Here is a 21,402-nt window from a genome sequence, read left to right as displayed (position 1 = left end):
TCCCATGAAAGACACAGATGACGTAAGTGCCCACTTTCCCAGTACTCCTGACAGCTACAGATACCAAGAGATACTCAGTGCTGTCATAAAGGATCCCAAGTTTAAAGACTGTATATTTAAAAAGATATGAACAGTTCAGAGAAACACTAGCGGCAGCGATTTCACAGCAGGTTCCTGAGATCATCTCCTGTTTCATTTTTAGCTAATCATGCAGCCTGCAGGCCACAGCTACCTACCTGGACCGCATCCCTTGTTCGGACAAAACAGATGCAGGAGGACGGTTACCTTGGAGCTTTGCAATGCGCACAGGGCTCTTAAACACCTCAATTTCAGCAGTATTCTCAGAGCAATCTGAGGGGATGGTCTTCACCATTTAAAAATGATCTAGGACGATTCAGCACCCTTCCCCACAGTGGGTTCCGTGGGAAGCTTGCCATGTTCAAAGTGGCTCTGTGATCATAAACATCTGATAAGCTCCAGGCTGACTCGAGCTGGCCTAAGACATAGCTTTTCTTCCCTGTAGAGTTCCTCGAATCCTCCAAAACCCAATATGCAATGTGAATTTCCAAGAAGGTGACAAGGAATGCGCCAGTCCCCTAACTTCCTGCACGTTTCTTCTCACGACAGCTCAGGTGACCGGGATTCTAGAAAGTGCAAGGTGAGAAGCGCAGGCGCAGAGCTGTCAGCTGGGCAGCGAGGTGGAGGCAGGGAAGGCCGGCCACCGCTCAGAGGTGGAAGAAGCTGGAGGGGGCCTCGCTGACCGGAAGGGACCCGGCACAGCGGCCATGCTGTCCAGACCTCGCGTCCAGACCTCGGCTGACGCTCGAGGACACGGCCACGGTGGCCACGGAGCTGGGCCGCGCTCGGGCTCCTCGGAGGGTCTCCGGATCCACCTCCAAGGCCGAGCGAGCCCGCCGTGGCATCAGGCGCCGGCGACGCCGTGACCCCCGAGGGGCCCCCCTCGGAGAGGATGGGCAGCCACGGGACGTACGTGCCTCGTGGCTGTCGCGGGTCTGGTCTGGTCGAGTCCACGCGTCTCCCTCACACGTTACGCAGGCGGCGGTTTCAGTTTATGAGACGGGCTCCTGTTCGTGCACGGTGCTGCGAAGGCGTCTCGGGGAGACGGAGGGCTTGAGGCTCAGGTCCCGGGCCTAAACCTCCACTGTCTGGATGGGACCCGTCACCACCGCTCCATGAAAGCGTCATCAGTACCGCCAGCCTCCCCGACGGAGGAGGAGACCGAGGCTTCCCGAGAAGCACGGCGTGGAACTGGGATTCTGGGGCCTCGGTGGCAGGGGAGAGGCAGGGCTCCCTGGCAGTGCCCCCCGGGGACACGGCCAAGGAATATCACAGGTCTGTCCTGGTTGAATGACCTTTGTCAGAGAAACAGATAGCAACTCAGTGTCCCCTCTGCAGAGAGCGGGTTCCAATCCGCTGAGAGCAGTGTTCCAACCAGACCTTTTCCTGAGCCAAAAGGTATAAAGCAAAGAAGCAGCTACCTTAGGACACGGCTTGCTAACAGGTGCACAAAATAAATGGAGACGAAGCGCAGACGCTCACAGACACAGGTCAGAGCTAAGGCCGCCTGACGCTGAGATGCTGAGTGCAGTCCCTGGGAAAGGAGCTCGGGGGTGACCCCCACCTGCCCGGGCTGCACAGCCTCCGTAAGAGCTGCTACGAGACACAGGCTGATGTTCTTTTCACTCTTCACCTTCTTTCGTAAAGGCAAAATCCTCTGGATCTCTTTTAGCTGGCGAACACGAATGCAGGTTTTTATACAAGTGGGGTGGTGTAAACTTTTGGAAAGGGGGGATACCTGCACTCTCCTTTTAAAAACCAACAAAGGCGGTTTACGCTCCTTCTGTAGGAAAGCTTCCAGGGAGGCCCCATGACTGACGGGCTGTGGGTGGACAAAGGGAAGAGGCAGAGAGGAGGCACACGTGTCCCCCCACCCAACTGGAGAGGACGGGGGAGGGCAGGGCTCCAGTGGGGACAGCGGGGAGCCCGGGGTGGTGGCAAGCTGTCCGCCCGCCACTCACGAGAACACAGGCACCGGAGGGAAGGAAAGGAGGCCAGCCTGGGGGACGCTGAGTACAGAGCGCTTGCCTTCCACAAGGATGGCGGGGATAAGCTGGCATGCGCCCAGGCAAAGCCACAGTGACCGTCACCGGATGGCGGCTTCTCCTCTGTCCCGCCGGGCGGCCAGGTACCTCTATCCAGGCTCCCATCCTGACACAGCTCTACAACTGCCCTGAGAGCCCGAATGCAGGCGGGTCGGCCACGGTTCACCCCACGTGGTGCCCCTTAAGGGCCCCCAACACTGGGGTTAAGTGTCAGTGAGGCACAGGTTCTCATGAGCTCTGAGCCCCGAAGGCTTCAGAGAAGTGACCTGCGCACATCTCGCAGGCGCTAAGAAGACGGCCCGAGAAAGTGCACAGTCAGGCCTCCAGGTGGACGCAGCCAACAGGAGCCACTGAGGCCCCAGGCTGGATGCCGTGGACGCCTAGCCCAGGCTGGACCACGCAGGAGGCAGCACCATCTCCACGCCAGCACAGGCTGGGGGACACGGCTGTACCAGGGCTCGGTGAGCTTCTCCCGCTAAGACCAAAGGCAGCCTGATGCTGGGGCACATGCGCTACGTCACGGGTGAAGGCTCTGGAGACCCAAGCTGGATCCCTGGTGAATGCATGTGCAAACCATATGCAAGGCAGCTAACTCAGTTCCAAAAAATTCATTTTTTAAATTAAACAAAGGGAGGAGAGCCGATCGGAGCTAGGACAACATTTATGCCCTGTTAATAATGCGGTTTAAAAATGGGACTAATTGTGTTTGAATAACAAAAGGAAAAACTTGCTGTAACAAGTCACGACGCGGCTATGTGAACATCCTTATTGGCTGAAAGACAAAGCAGCCTGGCAAAACCACCCCAGAGTACCCACTGAGTGTCTAAAGATCGCCTTAAATTTGGAAATAAAGATGTTTCCATGAACGGTGCTGCTTTTCCGTTTTTTAACCAGCCCTCCCCTCCCTGTTTCCCCGCATCTCTGCACCTTTGCTTTCTCTGCTTCCTCTAGGTATGCATCTGTGGCGGGGGTGCGGCGGTGGGGGGGGGTGGCTCAGGGACCAGCCTATGGGATGGCTGCCTGTGGGTGAGCCCATAGGTCGGGACTAGCCAGCTGTGGCTGTGGAAGGAGGATCAGGTCCCAGGACACAGAGGGAGGCTGCCTTCCCCGGGGTCTCTGTCCCTAGACTGTCCTTAGGCAAAATTCATTTCCGTACAATTAAAGTCAACTGGGCCTTTTACTTCTTGCAGCCAAACGCATCCTGCAAGAACCAGTGAAGCAGAAGTCCCTGATCTGCCCTAGGGTACCCCACAAATCCTGGCCCCTCCTCTGCCCTGGGGTACCCCACAAATCCTGGGGGCTGGTGGTGCTGTTTCCGAGGTGTCAGAGCTGCAGGGTGTGGCCGCCCTGTCCCTTCCCCATCACTGGCTGGTGTCTCCAGAGGCCACAGAGCCAGCCCTCCTCAGCCCACCCAGTCCCGGGCAGTCCCAGGCACAGCGCTGCCCCCAGGCCGGCACACCGAGGAGGAGTAGCAGCCTCCCACCGGACACCAGGGCCTCTCTGAGAGGCTGTCACCTCCCACAGCTGTCACCGAGGAAGCCAACGAGGGGCTCCTGCTTGGTGGATTAAGAGCTTCCAGACCGTCCGCTCTCCATAGGATAAAGGGCTACTCAGAACCACGTGTCGAGCTCCCGCCACTTCGCATACAAAAGCATCCTTCCCCACAGCAGACGCCAGGCTGCACTGTGTCTGGAGAGCAGTTTCAGCCCTCGCAGGAGGCCCAGCAGTCTGGGGTCTCCTCCAAGCCCAGTGGGTGCAGCGCTGGGGCCCTGCAAGGGACAGGGAGGACCCCGGGGGCTATGGACTCATCCAGGCCAAGTTCATGTCCTGCCTCTGCATACGGCCAAAGCACTGCAGCTGCTGGGCCACGGTTTCCCCCGTGGGAACAGTCTCCTCCTTGCCGTGTGTAGAAATGCTGTGACACGAACCACCACGAGGCAGATGCTAAACATCCCAGGACCTTCCCAACGGGCTCAGGACCTGCAGGTGACCCCTGTCAACATCAGCCGGCTCACAGGCAGCCTCTGCCTGTCCGCGCTGGAAGGGAGGGAAGGGATTCCTCATGCTTTCTGGTGACCCCCTTCCAGACACACGAGTTGCCCCTCAGAGGACCTAATCCAGCCTCTGCCACCTCACAGGTTCCCTCCACGGGCCACATTCAGCCCGATTCCTCACTTTGGCACGTGTGTGTTTACAGAAAGTGCTTCTCTGAAAGGTCACCTGTTGGCCCCACTCCGAGGGTGAGGGTGAAAGACAAGGGCTGGGCTCTGTCTCCAAGGCCGACGGGAGAGGCTGCACCCACACAGCCCGGAGGGGCGGGGATACCGGGGGACGCTCAGGTCCAAGGCTGCTGGGACTCCTACAGGGCCACCTGGGGCGGCCCACTCCCCACAGGGGCCTAGACGAGGCTGCACCTGTGGCTGACGGAGAGCCCTGTGAGCCCCGCCCCGGCCCGTCCTCCTCCACCTTCCTCCACATCTGGTCCCTCCACTTGGGGCAGGGCGGCTCCTATGTTGCGGGTCCTCCTTCTCAGAGGACCGCGGCCTCCGAGACAGAGCACAGCAAAGCAGCTAACTCAGGAGAAACCTTCTGTTGCAGCAGAGGTCAGACGTGCTTTTCTGCAAAGATCACCTTGAACTTTTGACTCAAAACCCATTTTTAATCAAAGCAGCTCTTCTCTCTCCACCGAGCACCGTCTTTCCCAGCTGCATATGCACAGCATCGTTTTTCTTTTAAACCCTATTTAACATAATCCTTTCTAGCCCTGGGCTGACATTCCAGCTTGTGGAGCCCTTTCTGCACATCAGCTCCTGTAAGCCATCCCTGAGTGCCCCCCACGTGCCAGGCCTGGGGGACCACAGCCTGTGGGTCCACCTGAGTCCGGGCAATGTGCCAGGTGGACACTAAAGATCTCAGCGGATCTGACGCACACTTAGCAACACACGAAGAAGGACTAAGGTTCTCTGGGTCCACCAAGGCACCGAGAGCCACGGGACCCTTACCACAGAAGCCACGGGCACCAAGGGGGCTGTCGGATGAGGTTTGGGGAAGACGCTCCATCCCACGGCTCAGAAATCTTTGCTGGAACCGTCATCACCGCCCACCTGACAGCCGCTCTTTTCCAAATGAGTCACAAAGGACTTACAAATGCCTTGGTGATTTCTCCCACCAACATTCACTTTCCTGATGCTAATTTAATTTCACTCTCCTCTAGAGGTAAGAAAGTTATCACTCGGAAAGTAGTAGTTAGGTGTCTGCGTTTTTGGTAAATCAGTGATGCCATGTTATTAAACTAAACCACTAGATAAATGATACGTCATCAGTCATCACATAAATGATGGAATGATGCTTGTCAAAGAGCTGGACCTGCAGGTAAGACCCACTCGTCTATTTGTGATAACCCAGGAAGACTGGTAGGCGCCTGCAGACACTGTGAAAAATTGTCCAGCCACTGTTCCCAGACTCTCACGGGCAAAGCGGGCGGTTTCTTCGGACACACCCCATACATCATTCCCGCCACGAATGAACAGGTCTGTGCTCTCGCACTTTACTGGCAAAGCCCCAGTGCAACCCGAGCTAAATGCAACTGACAGACTCTGGTTTAAAAGTACTATCAAATGAACCAAATGTGGCTGGTTTTAAAATTCATATAATACAATAAAAGAAACAGGAAACTCAAGAAGCCTGTGTCTAAGAGAGAGACCCTCGGTCCTCACACAAGGCCAGTGACCACCCACCCCTCCAAGCGGACCCACGCAGCGGCAGGACCCCAGCTCCAGGGGTGGGGGGATGCAGGGTGCGGGAAGCCTGAGAAGGTCAAGGGCAAGGTGGGCAAAGGTCAGCACAGTGTCCCCCACCATTCCATTCCCCCACGATGGGTTTAAGCTGGAGAACCAGGATGCTTATACGAAACTCAGCTCTTCCCACCCCCACGGCCCGGGCTCCCATAATGTAAGAACTCAGGCTCGTGGCTCAAACAGACGCTTACTTCTCATGGTTCTGGAGGCCGGGAGTCCAGGGTCAAAGTCCCACAGGGTCGGGTTCTGGAGAGGACCCTTGCTTGGCTTGTCTGCAGCCGTGTTCTTGCTGTGTCCTCACCGGTGTGGAGCAGCTTTGGTCTCTTCTGCGCTTCTTCTGAGGGCACTAATCCTACCACGGGGGCCCCACCCCATCACCTCATTTAAACCCACCCAGCTCCCCAGGCCCGAACCTGAGGCCATCACAGTGGAGTCAGGGCTTGAACAGAGCAATTCTCCAGGGACACAGGCATGCAGCCCACAGGTCACCCAGACCACGCAGATTTGGCAGGCTCAGATGAGCCCAGGATGCCTCTCCCATAGCATTTGGCAAGGACATGGCCGCAGGGTGGACACAAACCCGGGGCAGACTTGGCATGGCCTGCCCAGAGGCATCTGCACCCTCTGGATGCCTCATGTGGAGGACGTGCGAAGCCGGATGGCACCGTCACATCACATCACAGCGGATGCAGACTCACACCTGCCCACTGAGCAGCTGTCAAGTGGTCACAGAGAAAGAAAGCCAGAGCACAGTGGAGGCGGCCCGGACTCCTCGGAGGGGTATCTAGACCACCTTGGGCAACAAGGGTTCTTCCTTTCAAGTGGCTGCTTGAATCTTTCACTCCTTCCACCGCCCTGACTAGCGAATACAGAGGCTTCCCCCGTGCCCAGCTCCTTCCAGACGGCTCACACTCTCCTCTTTCCCACTGGACCTCGTCCTTCCGGTGAACGAGGCGGCGTTAGGTGGGCCCCATGTGTCCAGCACACTGCGTCCGTTCTTATTCCGTCAGAGCTCCTGACTGGGCGCCAATCCCACTGACTCCTCTGACTTTGCAGGAAGAGAAGGGAGAGCAGGTTTCTCCTGCCCTCAGGTAAGTGGCAAAGGAGGGGCCCCCGCCGCCTTCATGGTCACTGAGACTGGGCGGGCAGCTGGAGGCTGCCAGGCTTCGCTACTAGCAGCACCAACGAAACACGCACGCAGGAGCTCAGAACCCAGTGTGGCCAAGAAACATCCCTTCGAGCCAGTTAGCAAACAACGAAGAGCACCCAGTTTCTACGCGTAGGGCTCAGTGTGGAACATCCTTCCTGGTCGCCGGTCCCAGAGGGCGGACGAAGCCTGGTGACAGAAATTCAGGCACCAATGCAACGTTCTTGTGGGGGAACTAACTCTGCTCCCAGGAAAAACAGCAGGCAAAATCCCTGGGTTTCCTGACTCTGCTTACAGAGCTGTACAGTCCACGGGGTGGAGGCTGGTTTTCTTGCCAGCCGCTGCGAGAGCCAGATAATATTTTCATGGTCTTATTTTAGGACGGGTAATGTTGTAAACAACCTCAGTGCCCAACCCACAGACAGCTTGTCTAGACCCTTATTTGAAGCAGAAGGTCACCAGGCAGGCAGACATCCCAGATGGACTTCAGGCATGTGATGAGGGCCGCAGCCCGGCCGGCGCTGGCCGCGGAAAGGGACCCTGACCTCACCTCTGAGTGCTGATACGGGGACGGCGCAGCCTGCTCGCGAGGCATGAGGTCAGAAGGCAGCAGCTCTCGGGAGCGGGCGAGCCCCAGGAGAAACGTCTCCCTCATAAGAGTGCAGACCCCGCATGGTGCAGGGGACGGATATGCAGAGAAAGAGGATGTGCGACATATCATGCTTGAGGACAACAAGGGTGGAAAAGTGCAGAGGAGAGTGGCTCCACCAGAAAAGGCAACGAGGCTTCTGAAATACACTCACTGAAAAGAAACAACATCAAGGGCCCAGGAAGACCTAGTTTAGTGGCTAAGGTCAGAGGTGCCAGATCCTGGTGTTAGGTGCTGCCCAGCTCCACCACTCACACCGGTCTCCCCCAAGCTCCACCGCCCACACCGGGACCCCCACCAGCCCCACTGCCCATACCAGGAACCCCACCAGCTCCACCGCCCACACCGGGAACCCCCCCACCAGCTCCACTGCCCAGAGCTGGGCCTCCGTTTCCCAATAGCACACTAGATGTACCATCTGTACCGAACTCTTCAGGTGAGAAGTAAATGTTATTTATGTAAATAAAGATATAAACCACACAGAATATTGTTTTCGTCATCTCTGTTGTTGCTATTATTATTGTTACTGTCAGTGCTACACCCCACTGCGGAACTTCACCGGGTCCCCCTCCCAAGCCTGCAGCCACCCGGGGCCAGACCCTGCCAGCCAGGAGGGACGGAACTGCCAGCCCAGCCTCCTGACAAGGCGATGACGGGCGATTTGACCACGGATGGCCTATGAAGCTCCGCCTGGGTCCCCCCCGGGGACAACGGGTACAGCACAGGTACCTCACGGTCTTACTTTAAGGCAGAAGCTGCTGGTTTAAAAGCTGGCTGTAAAGTAAAAAGCCTTGCCAGGCAACAAGCCTGGTAGCAACAGGAGAAACGCAAAGAGCAAAGATCCCACAACCTCCCCCCCTTCTTCCCAGAGCCGCGAGCCAGCTCGTCTGTCCTAACTCCGCACGCGAGCAGCCTGGCGTTCCAACCAGGGGTGGCTCACCTGCTTCGCAGCAGCCGGGCCGGGAGGTAAGGAGCCCGGCGTGAGCGCAGGGGGGCTCCCGGGGCCGCAGAGCTCGGGGAAGGGGTTGGGGATGGCCGGCAGAGACGACGTCCTCAACTGCTGGTCCTCCTGCTGCAGGCGCCTGCAGGAGAGACAACGCCCGTCAGAAGCTGCCGTCCGCTCAGGACCCAGGGGTCCCACGTCTGGGAATCTGCCTGGAAACCCGAGGGAGGGACTCGGATGAATGTGTGGACACCTGTGTCCACACCGCACTGCTCGCAACCGTCAAAAGGTGGGAGCAACCAATGGCCCACTGTCCCAGGAACGACGACGCCACGCGGTGTAAACGTGCAGCCTGCACAGGGACGGGGATCCTGACACGAGCTGCAACGCGGATGCACCGTGAGGACGGCACGGCGACGCGGCACCTGGAGCAGAGTCACATCCAGGGCCAGACACAGAGTGGAGGGCCAGGGGTCGGGGCCAGGGTTTCAGATGTGCAAGATGTGCAAGTCCTGCAGATGTAAGACGTAGAGGAAAGAGAGGCGGGCCCTTCCTATAACTGCTGGGCCATGTGCCCAGGAGCTTACCGGACTGTTAACAAACCCCATTCCTCCGTAACAGCCTCCTGGTGCCAGAAAACCCAGGGGACGCATGAGTCCTTTGTCACACAGAGCAAGAGGGGGGGAGGTGCAGCCATGCTCGACTTCAGCACCTCCCAGCCCCAAACTTCTGCTAACCGGGGACTCACCGGAGAACGTTTCACTTTCTTTTGAATTACTGCACCAGAGGCTGACTTTCTGATACCCTAGCTTCATAGAAGTTCACAAAGCTTCTCTCTTTAGGAGGCAGTTTTGAGCATTTTATTATTATTATTATTATTATTTTGTGTGTGTGTGTGTGGTACGCGGGCCTCTCACTGCTGTGGCCTCTCCCGTTGCGGAGCACAGGCTCCAGACGCGCAGGCTCAGCGGCCACGGCTCACGGGCCCAGCCGCTCCGCGGCACGTGGCATCTTCCCGGACCGGGGCACGAACCCGTGTCCCCTGCATCGGCAGGCGGACTCTCAACCACGGCGCCACCAGGGAAGCCCTGAGCATTTTAAAAGTCCTGTTTTTTAGGGCAGTGAAATGACTCCATACAATACTGTTAAGGCTGGGTCCACGTCATGACACATTTGTCCAAACCACAAAACACACACCATCACGAGCCAGCCCCAGTGTGCAGCACGGGCTCTGGGTGTTAACGAGGGTGCTGAGGGTCAGGGTTACAACAAGGGTGCCGCCCCGGTGGGGATGCTGGCAGAGGAGGATGAGAAGCTTGTAGGAAACCTCTGCAGCTGCCTCTCGATTTTGCTATGAACCCAAAATGGCTCTTAAAAATAAAATCTTTTTTTTAAAAAAAGGTGCTAATTGAAAGAGGCCAGACACAGAAGGTCACATATTATATGATTCCATTTGTCAGAAGTATCCAGACCAGATCAATCCACGGCACAGAACACAGGTGGATGGTTGCCAAGGGCTGTGTGTGGGGGGAAGCAGGGGGGGTGGCCCCGCTCAGCGGGTGGGAGGTTCCTCTGGAGATGGGGATACTCGGGAACTAGACAGGGTGGGCGGGGGAGTGCTGCACAGCCCTGGGAGTGTCCTAACCGCCACCCAACACACACGATGACGTGATTCAGTCTATGCTGTGCAAAGTCCATTTCGATACATTGTTTTATACACTGAAAAACAAAGCGTTTTCAGCGGTTCAGTGTCACCCAAAGCCAAACCAAGGTATATGAGACGAAGCCGAAGAGTCCCACTGAAGAGGCCCGTGGCCAAAGGGTACCTGCCTCCGCAAGAGACACGGGAGGCGGGGTCAGGGGCCGGGAGGAAGGGTGGGGCCGCACTCCTGCACCTGTCCAGGTGCGAACCCGCCCCCTTCACTGCAGTCCCTCCTCCTCCTTCACCTGTCACCCCTGTACGGCTCCAGTTTTTGTCCTGCACCCGCTCTCTTCCGGCGGACGACGATCTCTGGGAAGCCCTCGGCAGGGCACACCTGCTCCTTGGGCCCCTCACCTGGGTCTGCATCTGGGGTCCCCACTCACCAGGGATGGGCCGAGTCACCTCCCCCGGTGCCTGTTTCCTTACCCGGGAACTGAGGGTCACCACGCCAGCACCTAGTGAGGCTGCAGTGACCGTTCCATCAGCTACTATACGAGGACCCAACAGACTTATACACAGGGGGTGCTCTGCAAACACAGGAAATCCTCAGCAGACCCATTTACAAAATGAGTCTCTGGGGATCCTATATTGGTTCTCCCATTTTTAAAAAATGCACCTGAAGGTAAGAAACGATATGAGAACGTGAGAGAATGTCGCTGAGAAGAGGCTGGGCCCGGGACCGGTGTCCGCTCTCTGGAGGGAGCGGGCCTCCTGCCCTGTGTCCATCAAACCCTGGGGTTCAGTACCCGCAGCCCCCGGGCAGAGGGCCAGGTACGGCCAGGACTCCAGACTCAAGGGTCCCGGACAACAAACCGGCAGGCAACCAGGCCTTCCTGCACCGGTCCAGCCTCGTGCACCGTCACTGCCGCTGCCACCCCGTCCCCCGGGGGCCTCCCCAAGGCCACCACGGATGGGTGGCCAACACACTCCAGACCCAGAGAAGCTTGCAGGGGAAAAGAATGTCTCCCCCCAGACTGAACTCACCAGGAGCTCAGAACACAGGGGTGACGCCCTAGGGAGCAAAGTGGTACATACACTGGAGGACGGACGTGACAAAGGGCGGGGTGCTGAGAAGCAGTGACCCCAGGCCACCCCGGCCGCTGCACCCCCACCTGCAGACACTCGGTCCCCACCCCCCGAGACAAGAGCTGGCGACCTTGGGCAAGAGGGTCATCTGGCTGCAGAAGACATAGGATGTTGGGCTGGAAAGAAGGCTCACAGAAGTTTCCAGAAGCACAGCGAACACTCCATCCCCACAAGGAAAGGAGATTCCCAAGAAGACGCTCCAGCCCGACAGACGTCCCAGCCACAGCACACCGCACACCCTCCCCCGAGAAAGCCCAGGGAGGCAGCAGGTGTCAGTCACCCATCAACCTCCCTCACCTGAAAACCTGCCAGAGCCAACGCGGGCCCGGGGTGGGGACCGCAGAGAGCTCGCCTGCTGGATTTCACAAAGGTCCCCATTCACAACCACTGCCCCGACTTCCACTCCCAGGCAGAGACAGAGCTGAGGTGCCCCCAACACTCTGTCCTCCACCCCCCAAATCCACGAGCTGACAAATCTCATCCACCCCCGAGCCCCGGTCAGGTGCCGCTCTAGGCTGGTCTGTGAAACAGCTTCCAAATCCCCCCCGACCCCTGACCCCAGGCTGCCAGAACTACCCACCGAAACCCAAATCCAAGCCTCACTCACCTGGCTCAAACCCTTCCCCTGTCTCTCCCCCTCCCCTGGGAGGGGCTCCCAAAGGCCTCTGGCTCTGGCCCTGCCTGTTGGGATCTCTTTCCCAACCCTCTCTGTGGAGGTCTGATAGACACACAAAGCCGTGCGTATTCAATTGTCCACAAGTGGACGAGCCGAGAGAGAAGAGCACGCCGTGACCCGTCACCGCCGTCTGGCCGTAAACACCCTGCAACGTTCACGCCCACCCTCCCCGCTTACTATTATTATTTTGTGTGCGTGTGTGCCGTAAGAACACGTCACGCGAGACCTGGCCCTGTAGCGAGCTCCTCAACACGCAGCGCAGCACTGCTAACTCAGGCCACGCTGCACGGCACGCCGGCAGGCCTCGTCCGCCAGGTTAAACGGACCCTCTGGTCCCTCCGACCGGCACCTCCCATCCGGCCCCCGGCAAGCCTCTCCACTCCCCGCCTCCACACCCCTGACGCTTTCAGGCTCCCTGTGGAAGCGGAATCACGTAGTAACCGTCCTTCTCCGTGGGCCCTACTTAATCGGCACACTGTCCGTGCTGTCCGGCCACGGACGAAAGGACGGAGAAAACGTGATACGTACACGTGGCACGGACATACATACGCTCGGCCATAAAAAAGGAAGGGGATCGGCCACTTTCGACACCAGGGCTCACCTCCCCTGCTCACCCTTCGACGCCCAGTTCAGAGGTCTGCTTCCTCCAGGGAGCCCTCCTCCACTGCCCGGAGTCCCTCCCTCGGGCCCCGGCCTTTCCACGGAGGTCGAGCCTCCTCCACCTGGCCCCCGGGGGAACGGGCGCAGGTGTCCGAGGCCGCACGCTTCTGACCAGCCCCTGGTCCCCGGCCCCGCTCTGGGCAGTGAGGCCTGGGAGCCCTCCGTGGACTGCCTGGCCGTTCGTTCATTTATTCCAGGGCGGTCTCCTCTGACGGGGTTTCTGCACGTCCCACCGACCCGGCACAGAGCAGGTGCTCATATCCCATAAGTGCCCCGAACTGAACCAGGGACCAGCAGGTACCCAGGCGGCCCTGCTAGACAGAGGGAAGGAAGGGGCCCACCAAGCTGAGCCCGGCGCCGTGGCCCCGAGACCCACCCCTCGCTGCTGGCGGGGAGGCCAGGGCCCACCTGACGGCAAGGATGTGCATGGGCTGGGACCGTTGCAGCCTCTGCCGCGGGGCCACCTGCCCCTGCAGGGGCCTTGCTCCGGGGGGCCGGCCGCGGGGATGCTGGCCGTTGTGCAGGAGGGGCGCCGTCTCCGTGGCCGCGCACAGGCTCTCCAGGGACGCATCCATGTCGTTCACCAGCGTCTCCAGGTCCACGTCGTCCTCTGTGCGTCGAAAGGGAGAGAAAGACAAACGTCAGCAGCAGCGAGGGGCCACACGGCCAGGTTCCAAGACTCCCACCGTCTTAAAATACGACGTGAGGGTGGAGGACCCTAACTGAAACAAGCACACATTTCTATGAGGAACCATCTGTGTCCTACGTACCGTTATCTGTCGATACTCTAGAGCAATCCAGTCATCACAGCCCACCTGCCTTTCCCATCTATACAGGAGACCCTCTCGGGGCATCTGCTGGGGTGCAGGGGGCCACGCGCAGCCTGAGCCCCGGCCTCAGCCGGCCAATCGCAGGGGCACAAGGAGCCCTAAGGAAGCCAGTCAGGGCTTCACCCTTCCCCGAAATTCCAGAAGAGAAGCAGAGAGACAGCAACGGAGCAGCACCCGGCCCTGATCCCAGCCTCGTCTGCGAAGGCCACCAGAAGGGCCGCGGCCGCGGCCACGGCAGACGGGCCCCGGGGGTTGCTGCTGGCGAGACCCGCCCCCGCAGGCCTCTGGGTGCCCGAGAGCCAGAGGGAGGCGGCCTTCACACAAGAAGGCCCGAGGCCGACGCAGAGAGAGGACGACAGGCAACGCCAGAAAGAGAGATGGGTGGTTTTATGTGTCGGTGTGGCTGAAGCCGGTCAACCATCATTCTAGATGTTTCCGTGAAGTTATCCTTAGACGAGAGTCTAAGAGAGACGAGAACGATGAGGGCCCCGTAAGAGGGGCGGCGGCTCTCTCCGGGTCTGCAGCCTGCGGCCCCGCAGACGCGGACGTGGACTCACGATTGTGCGAGTCGACTCCTCCCAATCACCAGCCCCAAACACACACACGTGCACGTCCCATGGGCTCAGTTCTGGAGACCCGTCCCTTTCTGACACCACGGCCGACGCAACTGAGGCTGCCTCTCACGAGTAGCTCACATGTCACCCAATTCACAGGCCACCATCTGCTCCCCCGGAGCCCAGGGGACACCCAGGGGACACACCAGAGCTTAGGGCCCGAGACAGCCGGGCCTCGCCCCACCCGAGGTGAGCAGCCCCTGAGGGGCAGGAGAGCACCTGCTGCCCCGACCCTGGCCCTGTCCTGCGCCTGCCGGTTCGGGGCCCAAGCCCCAGTCCCGGGTCTCCATCCCTCCGGGTCTGCAGCTCTCACTGGAGCTCGCAGTGGTGCCAGGCCAGCAGGTGGGCGTGAGGCATCAGTGAGTCCTCACCTGCTCTGTAACAGAGCCTGGCGCAGGGTAAACGCTTGGTCGATGTTATTTATTTGCTCTGTTTCCTTTATCCCTCACAAAACAATGCAGAGTGGTGCCCATTAACCTGGTCTAACAGCCAAGGAAGTCGGTCCAGGGTAGTCAAGAAACTTGCCCCAGGTCACACCAGCAATCAGCAGGGAACCTGGAATCCGAAAACAAGTTTTGCAGCTGCCAACGTGAGCTCACCAGGTGCGCACTCCATCAGTGAGCTCATGGAACTTTCTGGAACACTGACCTCCCTGCCCCTCCCTCTCCTCCCACAAATGTCTCCGATACCTCTGCTTTGTTCGGCCTCCCTGTCTCACGAGGCAGAAGGGCAGGAGGAGACAGAAGGAAACAAAACAGAACAACAACAAACGCCAGCCTAGAAGGCACGGAAGCTGCAGGGGGCAGGGGGGCGGGTTGGCGGGGGTTGTTTAGGATCAGGGAGTCTCTGGTCGGGTGCGGGGGGTGGAGTGCAGGTACGGAGAGATCCAGGAAGAGGCAGGAAGACCACAGAACACCCCTCCCCCAAGGCCCCTTTACCCTCCAGGCAGTGGTGCCCGCAAGAGAGGTCTGGGGAGCGTCTGGACCATATGAGAGACGTTACAGTCTGCAGGCAGGCCCTGAGGAGGACAGACAGACAGACACACGGATGGGCTGGGGGGGCGAGGGGGAGGGGGGAGGTGGAGAAGGACGGGTGGCTGCTGAAATCACAGCGATGAGAGTGCAGTCCCGCTGGAGCCAAGGACAGAGGCCCAGGCAGGGTGGGTGGGGCAGAACCTGGGAAGAAGGGGGGTGTCTGGGGGCGGGTGTTGTGCACCCGGAGGAGGGCTGACGGGGGAGAGGGCAGAGCCCCGCACCTCCAGGCCTTGGGGGGAGAAGGAGCTGAAAGATGCTGCTACAGCTCAGGTTATGCGTTGTCTAGTATTAATCCCAGGGCCAGATATTAAAAGGACCAAGTGCTGCATCGATACTTAATAATTAATTACGGTGAAATCGATCATTAATCCATCACAAGGGAGGACGTGGGAGTCAGCGGGCAGGGCTCCCGCTCAGCATCCAGGAGGCAGGTGGGGAAGAGGGGCCAGACCCCTGCAGGGGGTCCCCACATGCCCATGGGCACCTGGTCCCTGCGGGGCCCCTGGGCGCAGGTCCTCGTCCGTAAACCAGGAAGCAACATCAGCAACGACAAAAACCATGGACAGTGGCCACCCAAAGAGAGCCGTCGCTGAACAGGAGAGAGACTCGCCTAGTCATCTGACGAGGAAAAGTCAGGAGTTGTACCAGAGTTCCCAGGTCAGAGCTTTAGGAAAGTTCTAGCATGTGTCCATCGTGAAGGCCACTCGCCTCCTTTACCCACATGTGGCTGACCTGTAATCGCTGCTTAAGTAAAACTCTGTAAACCAGTAAGTCCACGTGCCACCCTGCCTCACCCAAGTAGCAACTCAGCGTTTCCATCTAAATGGACCATTTAAGAATCCACAGGATGAAACACCAAGTCCACGGGAATTATGGAGTTGGCCTTGGCTGTAAGACAAGTGGCCTTGGTGTGGACAGGCGGCCGAGGGAAGCTCGACGGGGATCCGATGGCGCTTCCCCAGCAGCGTCTCCTACTTGATTAACATGGGGAGGAAACCCAGCAGAACGCAAAGGCCACTGGCTTCCTGGCTTTAGACATCAAACAGGACTAGCGTTCTCGCTCTCTGACAGATTCCAGCCAAGAAAATAAAAGGTCCTATCCCCTCAGGGGGATTTTCCTTCGAGTCATTTCTTCCCTACGCATTTCTGAAAGCCCTTGGCTGTGCCCACGGGGGCAGGCCTCTGTGTCTCCTGTCCTTTTCTTTCTGTTCCTTCTCCCGCCAGCCAGGTCCTTCCTGGGCCACCCCGCGCTGCACTCAGGTCACTGTACTTTCAGGAACGCAGAGTGATTCTGACATCATTCAGAGTAAATATAAAGGCAAATTGGACGTAAGCTGGTGAATATAAAGGTAAAAGGTGTAGGTGCAAGGCACTCACGAAAGTCCTTTAACTCTCCTCTGAGGTGGGTTATTGATAAAACCACTTTCTACGCTAATACATTTAATGGTGACTCTGTTAGAGCCAGGTTAGTCATTATTCACTTGGTAGGTTAGAGTTTTCATAAATCAACTCCAACCACTATATTGGCATGTTTCAAACTTGCCTATTTTCTACAGCCCTTAGAGCAAGAATAGAGACTAAAATATCCTAATCTAGGACCAACTTTGAAAACTTCCTGTGGGGTCAACTAGTTAGCATTTTGTCTGTTTGGATAATAACATCACTTAGCGTTGTCTGATTTTACTTAAACCTTGTTAAATTCTAATAAAGACTGATAATTAAATCTTCCTAACAAGGGTTTTAAAGGGTTGATTCTAAAGAGGACGCTTCTCCACGTGCGACGGCCCTTTAAAAAAAATTACTACACTGAGATTTTGCCGGAATGACATTCAATTCTTTCGAATGTTCCACGAGCCAGTCCACCGTGGAGCACGGCTGCCCTGTGTCTCTCCTACACGTGTGGCCGTCTGCACGAATCCACGTGGATCGGTGCTCACCCGTGTGAGGAAGCCTTCCTGCAGCGTCGTGCAAGTGGCAGAAACAAACACCAGCGCATTAACAACAAAGCAGAGGCTTCTGGAAAGGACTGTTAAGATTAAGTGTCTATCGCTGCTACCTGGAGGCCAAAGTATCTGCCGTGAGCTGGTACCTCTGAAAGGAGTCCTGCAAGGGCGAAGGGAAACAATTCTACACGTCGTGACGTTCTGCTCCATACGGATTTGGGAGGGTGTATTTACTGGACAAATGTAGGTCAAACGACATGGCTGTAAATCAAGTTATCAACAGTTATTTTCCTCCCTTAAATAACCCTAAGTCCTAAGCTGGTCAGAGACTTTTGTCCCAAACATCTGAGTCGTTCATCGGATCCCCAAATCACAGGTGCATCTGGCCTCACTGTCATCTTTAGCGAAGGAGGCTCGCTGAGGTCTAAAACGAGTACAGATTCAGTGAAACACATTCACGTTTGGATTATTCCGGGAGAATGTCTTCCAGAAGCCAAGCCAGGAAGAGGGCAGGCTGCAGGCCGAGAGGAGACAGTGAGTCACAGGAGGGCCTGACTGGCACCGTCTCCTGCCACCTCCCGGACCCCTCGCCCCACTGGCTCCACTGCCCCCTGCTTGGTTCACAGCGCCCTCTAGTGGCTTCTTTAATTAGAGAGTCAAGAGGACACCGGATCCGCTTTACGAAATTATTTTGGCACCTTAAAGAAATGCTACTTGCACCACATGTGCGCCAGACGCACCCTTCCTGTCCTTTCTTTACGGACCCACGGAAGCCTCTCCCCGTCTCCCCCGATTTTCACGTACGAGGTTCACGCTGAAGTAACAGGGAGCTGGCAGGGCAGGGCACCGACTTCCTTACAAGGCTCAAACCCTAGAGGGTGATAAAGTCTTAAGTAAGAGGAGATGTGTCCCTGAGAAGAAAAAAATAGATGGCATGTGTAAGGCTGTGGTAAGAGAAGACGAATACATTTTCTTCATCTTCCTCCATGGTTCCTGGCACACAGCTCCTAAAACCCTTGTAATTTCCTAACTGATACGAGTTAAGGGGAACATCTTCGTTATAACATCTGGCCCTTTTCTGTTGCTGCTCCTGAAATAGCTCCCGAGCTACTAGTAAAGGTGAAAGAAGTGTGTTTTGTTAATCGTAACAAGCCCCTTTCGACTAGGTCTGAATTTATGGGAATGAGATGATTTCTGGAAAGCCCCCAGATAAGCACTTGAGAGAGACTGGCTGCCAGGAGAACCAGCTGTGCGATTAGAGGCTGGGGCTTTCAGTCCCCCCAGCCCCGAGCTCCAGGGAGGCCAACTGCAAACGGCCAATGATTTCATCAATCATGCCTGTGCGATGAAGCCTCTATAAAAACCCTAGAAGACTGGGCCTTGAGAGCTTCCAGGTCGGTGAGCAGGTGCGGGTGCTGGCAGGGTGACGCCGAGGGCAGGAAGCTCCTCCCCGCCTCCTCGGGCACCTCGCCCTCCGCATCTCTTCATCTGGCTGCTCCTGAGTTGTGCCCTTGACAACACACCGGCCATCTGGTGAGTAAACCGTCTCGCTGAGTTCTGTGCGCTGCTCCCGTAAATGATCAAACCAGGTGCTCAGCGTCAGAACTGAACTAAGTTGCAGGACAGCCAGCTGGGGTGGCAGAATTACTTGGAGTAATTCTAAGACCAAAAGTATTCAGGGAGTCTTCTTGACAGCACAAGACCTGAAAATTCCCCAGCACACGTGCAAAGGCCAAAGTTCTCACACATTTCTACCTGGACAGGAACTAAAGGCCCAGCCTGCAAAAGCACTTTCAACCTAAACCATGTTCCCTGGGCAAGCTTTTGTTGTTGACCTCTAAGCGGTTAAAACCTTGTACAAATACAACTCAACCTGCTACTGAAACACCTTTTTGCAGCACACCAATGCACCTTCCATCCTCATGCATCCTAGTCACGTGTATTTAATTTTGAGCACGTAGAGGTGCTTGGACATAAGTAAGCAGAATAAGAAAATGAAGTATTACACCACTAGAGCAGTCTTTTCTGTTCTGATTCATGATGTTTAAAGATATTCAGCCAATATAAAAGCAAATCACCTAACCCCAACTCCAAATAAAAATACAAATGCAACCCCCAAATCCTGTCATTAAACAAACACACAAACAAACAAAACCAGTGCTTTATTTCAGCGGTTACTTGAGCAGGCAGGACATAAAAACCCTCAGAATTAGTCTGTCTGGCATGTGCACAGAAATACACACACAGCATTGGAGAGAGTCACAACTCCTGATGTTTTCCACGTTCACAAGAGAAACGTTTTCCCAACATGCGGGAAAACTGGCGTCCTTTCCTGTCTACCACCACAGACAACAGTAATTGCCAAGTTTAATGTCTATTAAACTGAGAAATACAGGTCAACAAAATGATTAATTAAACAACCTATAAGAATTTGCATGTGTGTGTGTGTGGTTTTTTTTTTTTCATTAGGACCATATATACATTTGAAAAAGTGCTGCCTACACTTTTTGGGAAGCTGTGGCGCTCAGAGGACCCCCCCCCCCCTCCCAGGACCCACAGGTCATGTGGGTGGAACCACCGCCCAAAGCACAGTCAGGGTCAGCTGGTGACATGAAACTGGACAAATACACACATACCCTGGGACCAATCCAGTCAGACAAAGTGACCATTAAAACAACCCTCCACTCTGCTGATCCTGGGCAATCTGTGCCTTGCTTTGTATCCATAGCTGGTAGGTAGCCTGATTATGTTTCTTGCAACGCCTTTCCTTCTGCTAAAACCCAGATGCAGGACTGTGCCCTCAGAAAGGGAACGCGCGTATTTAGTTACCCGTGTGTCCAGTTCCTGGAAAGCTCTGGCACTTTCTTCTGTTCTTGAGGAACTGCATCCAGAACCCCTCCCTAGAGCATCCCACAGCAAGCGACAAAGCCAGCACCCTACCAGGCAGCCCTGTCAATACTGCAGAGTACATAGACCACTGACGTTCTGCCTTCACGACATCTGCAACCTGTTTTCCTCAAAGCCACACTTCGGTCTACACGTTCTGTCTAAAGAAGCAACACCCCTTATGATTGCTTAAGGGTCTACAGCTGCGACTTAGCACAATCAAGACGGGATTTACATGCAAATCCTTGTCTACAACCACACAGATGAGAAAGGCCGTGGGCACTGCTTAGAGGTTTGTGCGTTTTATGTTAGGTACGTTGTACCACAATTTTAAAAATAATAATAATAGTGAAAGTATTTTTTAAATTGGAATGCTTAATATTCTCAAATACATTCACTGAAGGTCTTCTCCTGGCTGATCTACTTGGGTGCCTTTAAGAAGCCCTCAACCCTAAACCTGCCTGCCTGGGACCAATGCCACGTGCTTGGACCTCACGGGCAGGGCGTCCTGGGCTGCCCCACCCTCCCCGGAGCCCACTCCAGGGGACGCCCTGCCCACCCGTCGGCCTCAAGCCCCATCCCTCTGGCGGACAGGTGCCCCCCTCCCCGACTCTGCACACCTGTGGTCCTCACTTGTCCCCAGCAAGAGCACCAGCCTAGGCCATGGAGGCTGAGGGCCACGGGGGGACCCCTGGGGCTGGCTTCTTGGGTGACCGGCCAAGGACGCCCAGGCAGACTGGCTCGGGAAGGCCCAGGACCACGACGCTCGTTTCCCGAGCTACACGCAACATGAATTCCTCTTCCCAACGGACATTAACTTTTAGTACACACGTGTATGCTGCGCCACCGGCGCCGTGGACTGCAACAGGTAGGTGTGCAACCACACCTGTGTGCATCCTCCCATAAGGGGGTCGTGTTTCGACGGCTTGTGCAGGGCCTGGCCGTCAACGGAGGCTGAACGAACAGAGCCGCAGAGACACAGCCAGCCGGCATCCTCTCACAGCCCTGCCAACTGCGCTTCACCGACTCCCCGGGGCAGCAGCTGGACGGGCCCGGATGCTGACCGCAGTGACCCCCGGGGGGGAGGCTGGGCTACGTCCCACCACCGGGTCTGTGACAGCCCAGGAGGCTGCAACACACGGAGGGCAGGACCCGGCACCACCTCGGGGGCAGATCAGAGACAAATGCAGACATCCTAGCAGCCTGACGAGCCAGCTCCACCACCCTAGCAGACAAGCAAAAAAGTGATTAATGATGAGTCACTCTGGACTCTGATTCCCGTGAGATGTACTCGTCCAATCTACGTCTTAAG

The 21,402-nt window shown here is 56.7% G+C and overlaps 1 protein-coding gene across 5 annotated transcripts in view; it reads right to left on the bottom strand.

Annotated features, from left to right (window-relative positions):
- The window catches only part of GRB10 (growth factor receptor bound protein 10), a 188,244-nt gene that overhangs the window by 54,729 nt on the left and 112,113 nt on the right, over positions 1-21,402 (bottom strand). For all 5 annotated transcript variants that reach the window (XM_059074699.2, XM_059074698.2, XM_067042955.1 and 2 more), the window contains 2 exons: positions 13,192-13,393; positions 8,657-8,798 (listed from right to left, as the gene is read on the bottom strand). In XM_059074699.2, the coding sequence (XP_058930682.1) occupies positions 8,657-8,798; positions 13,192-13,393 (344 nt within the window). The remainder of the gene's footprint in view (positions 1-8,656; positions 8,799-13,191; positions 13,394-21,402) is intronic.

The sequence above is a fragment of the Kogia breviceps genome, chromosome 9 (assembly GCF_026419965.1).
Source record: "Kogia breviceps isolate mKogBre1 chromosome 9, mKogBre1 haplotype 1, whole genome shotgun sequence".
Classification (NCBI taxonomy): Eukaryota; Metazoa; Chordata; class Mammalia; order Artiodactyla; family Physeteridae; genus Kogia; species Kogia breviceps.
Note: the sequence above shows the minus strand (reverse complement) of the source record. Positions and strands in the feature narration are given on the sequence as shown.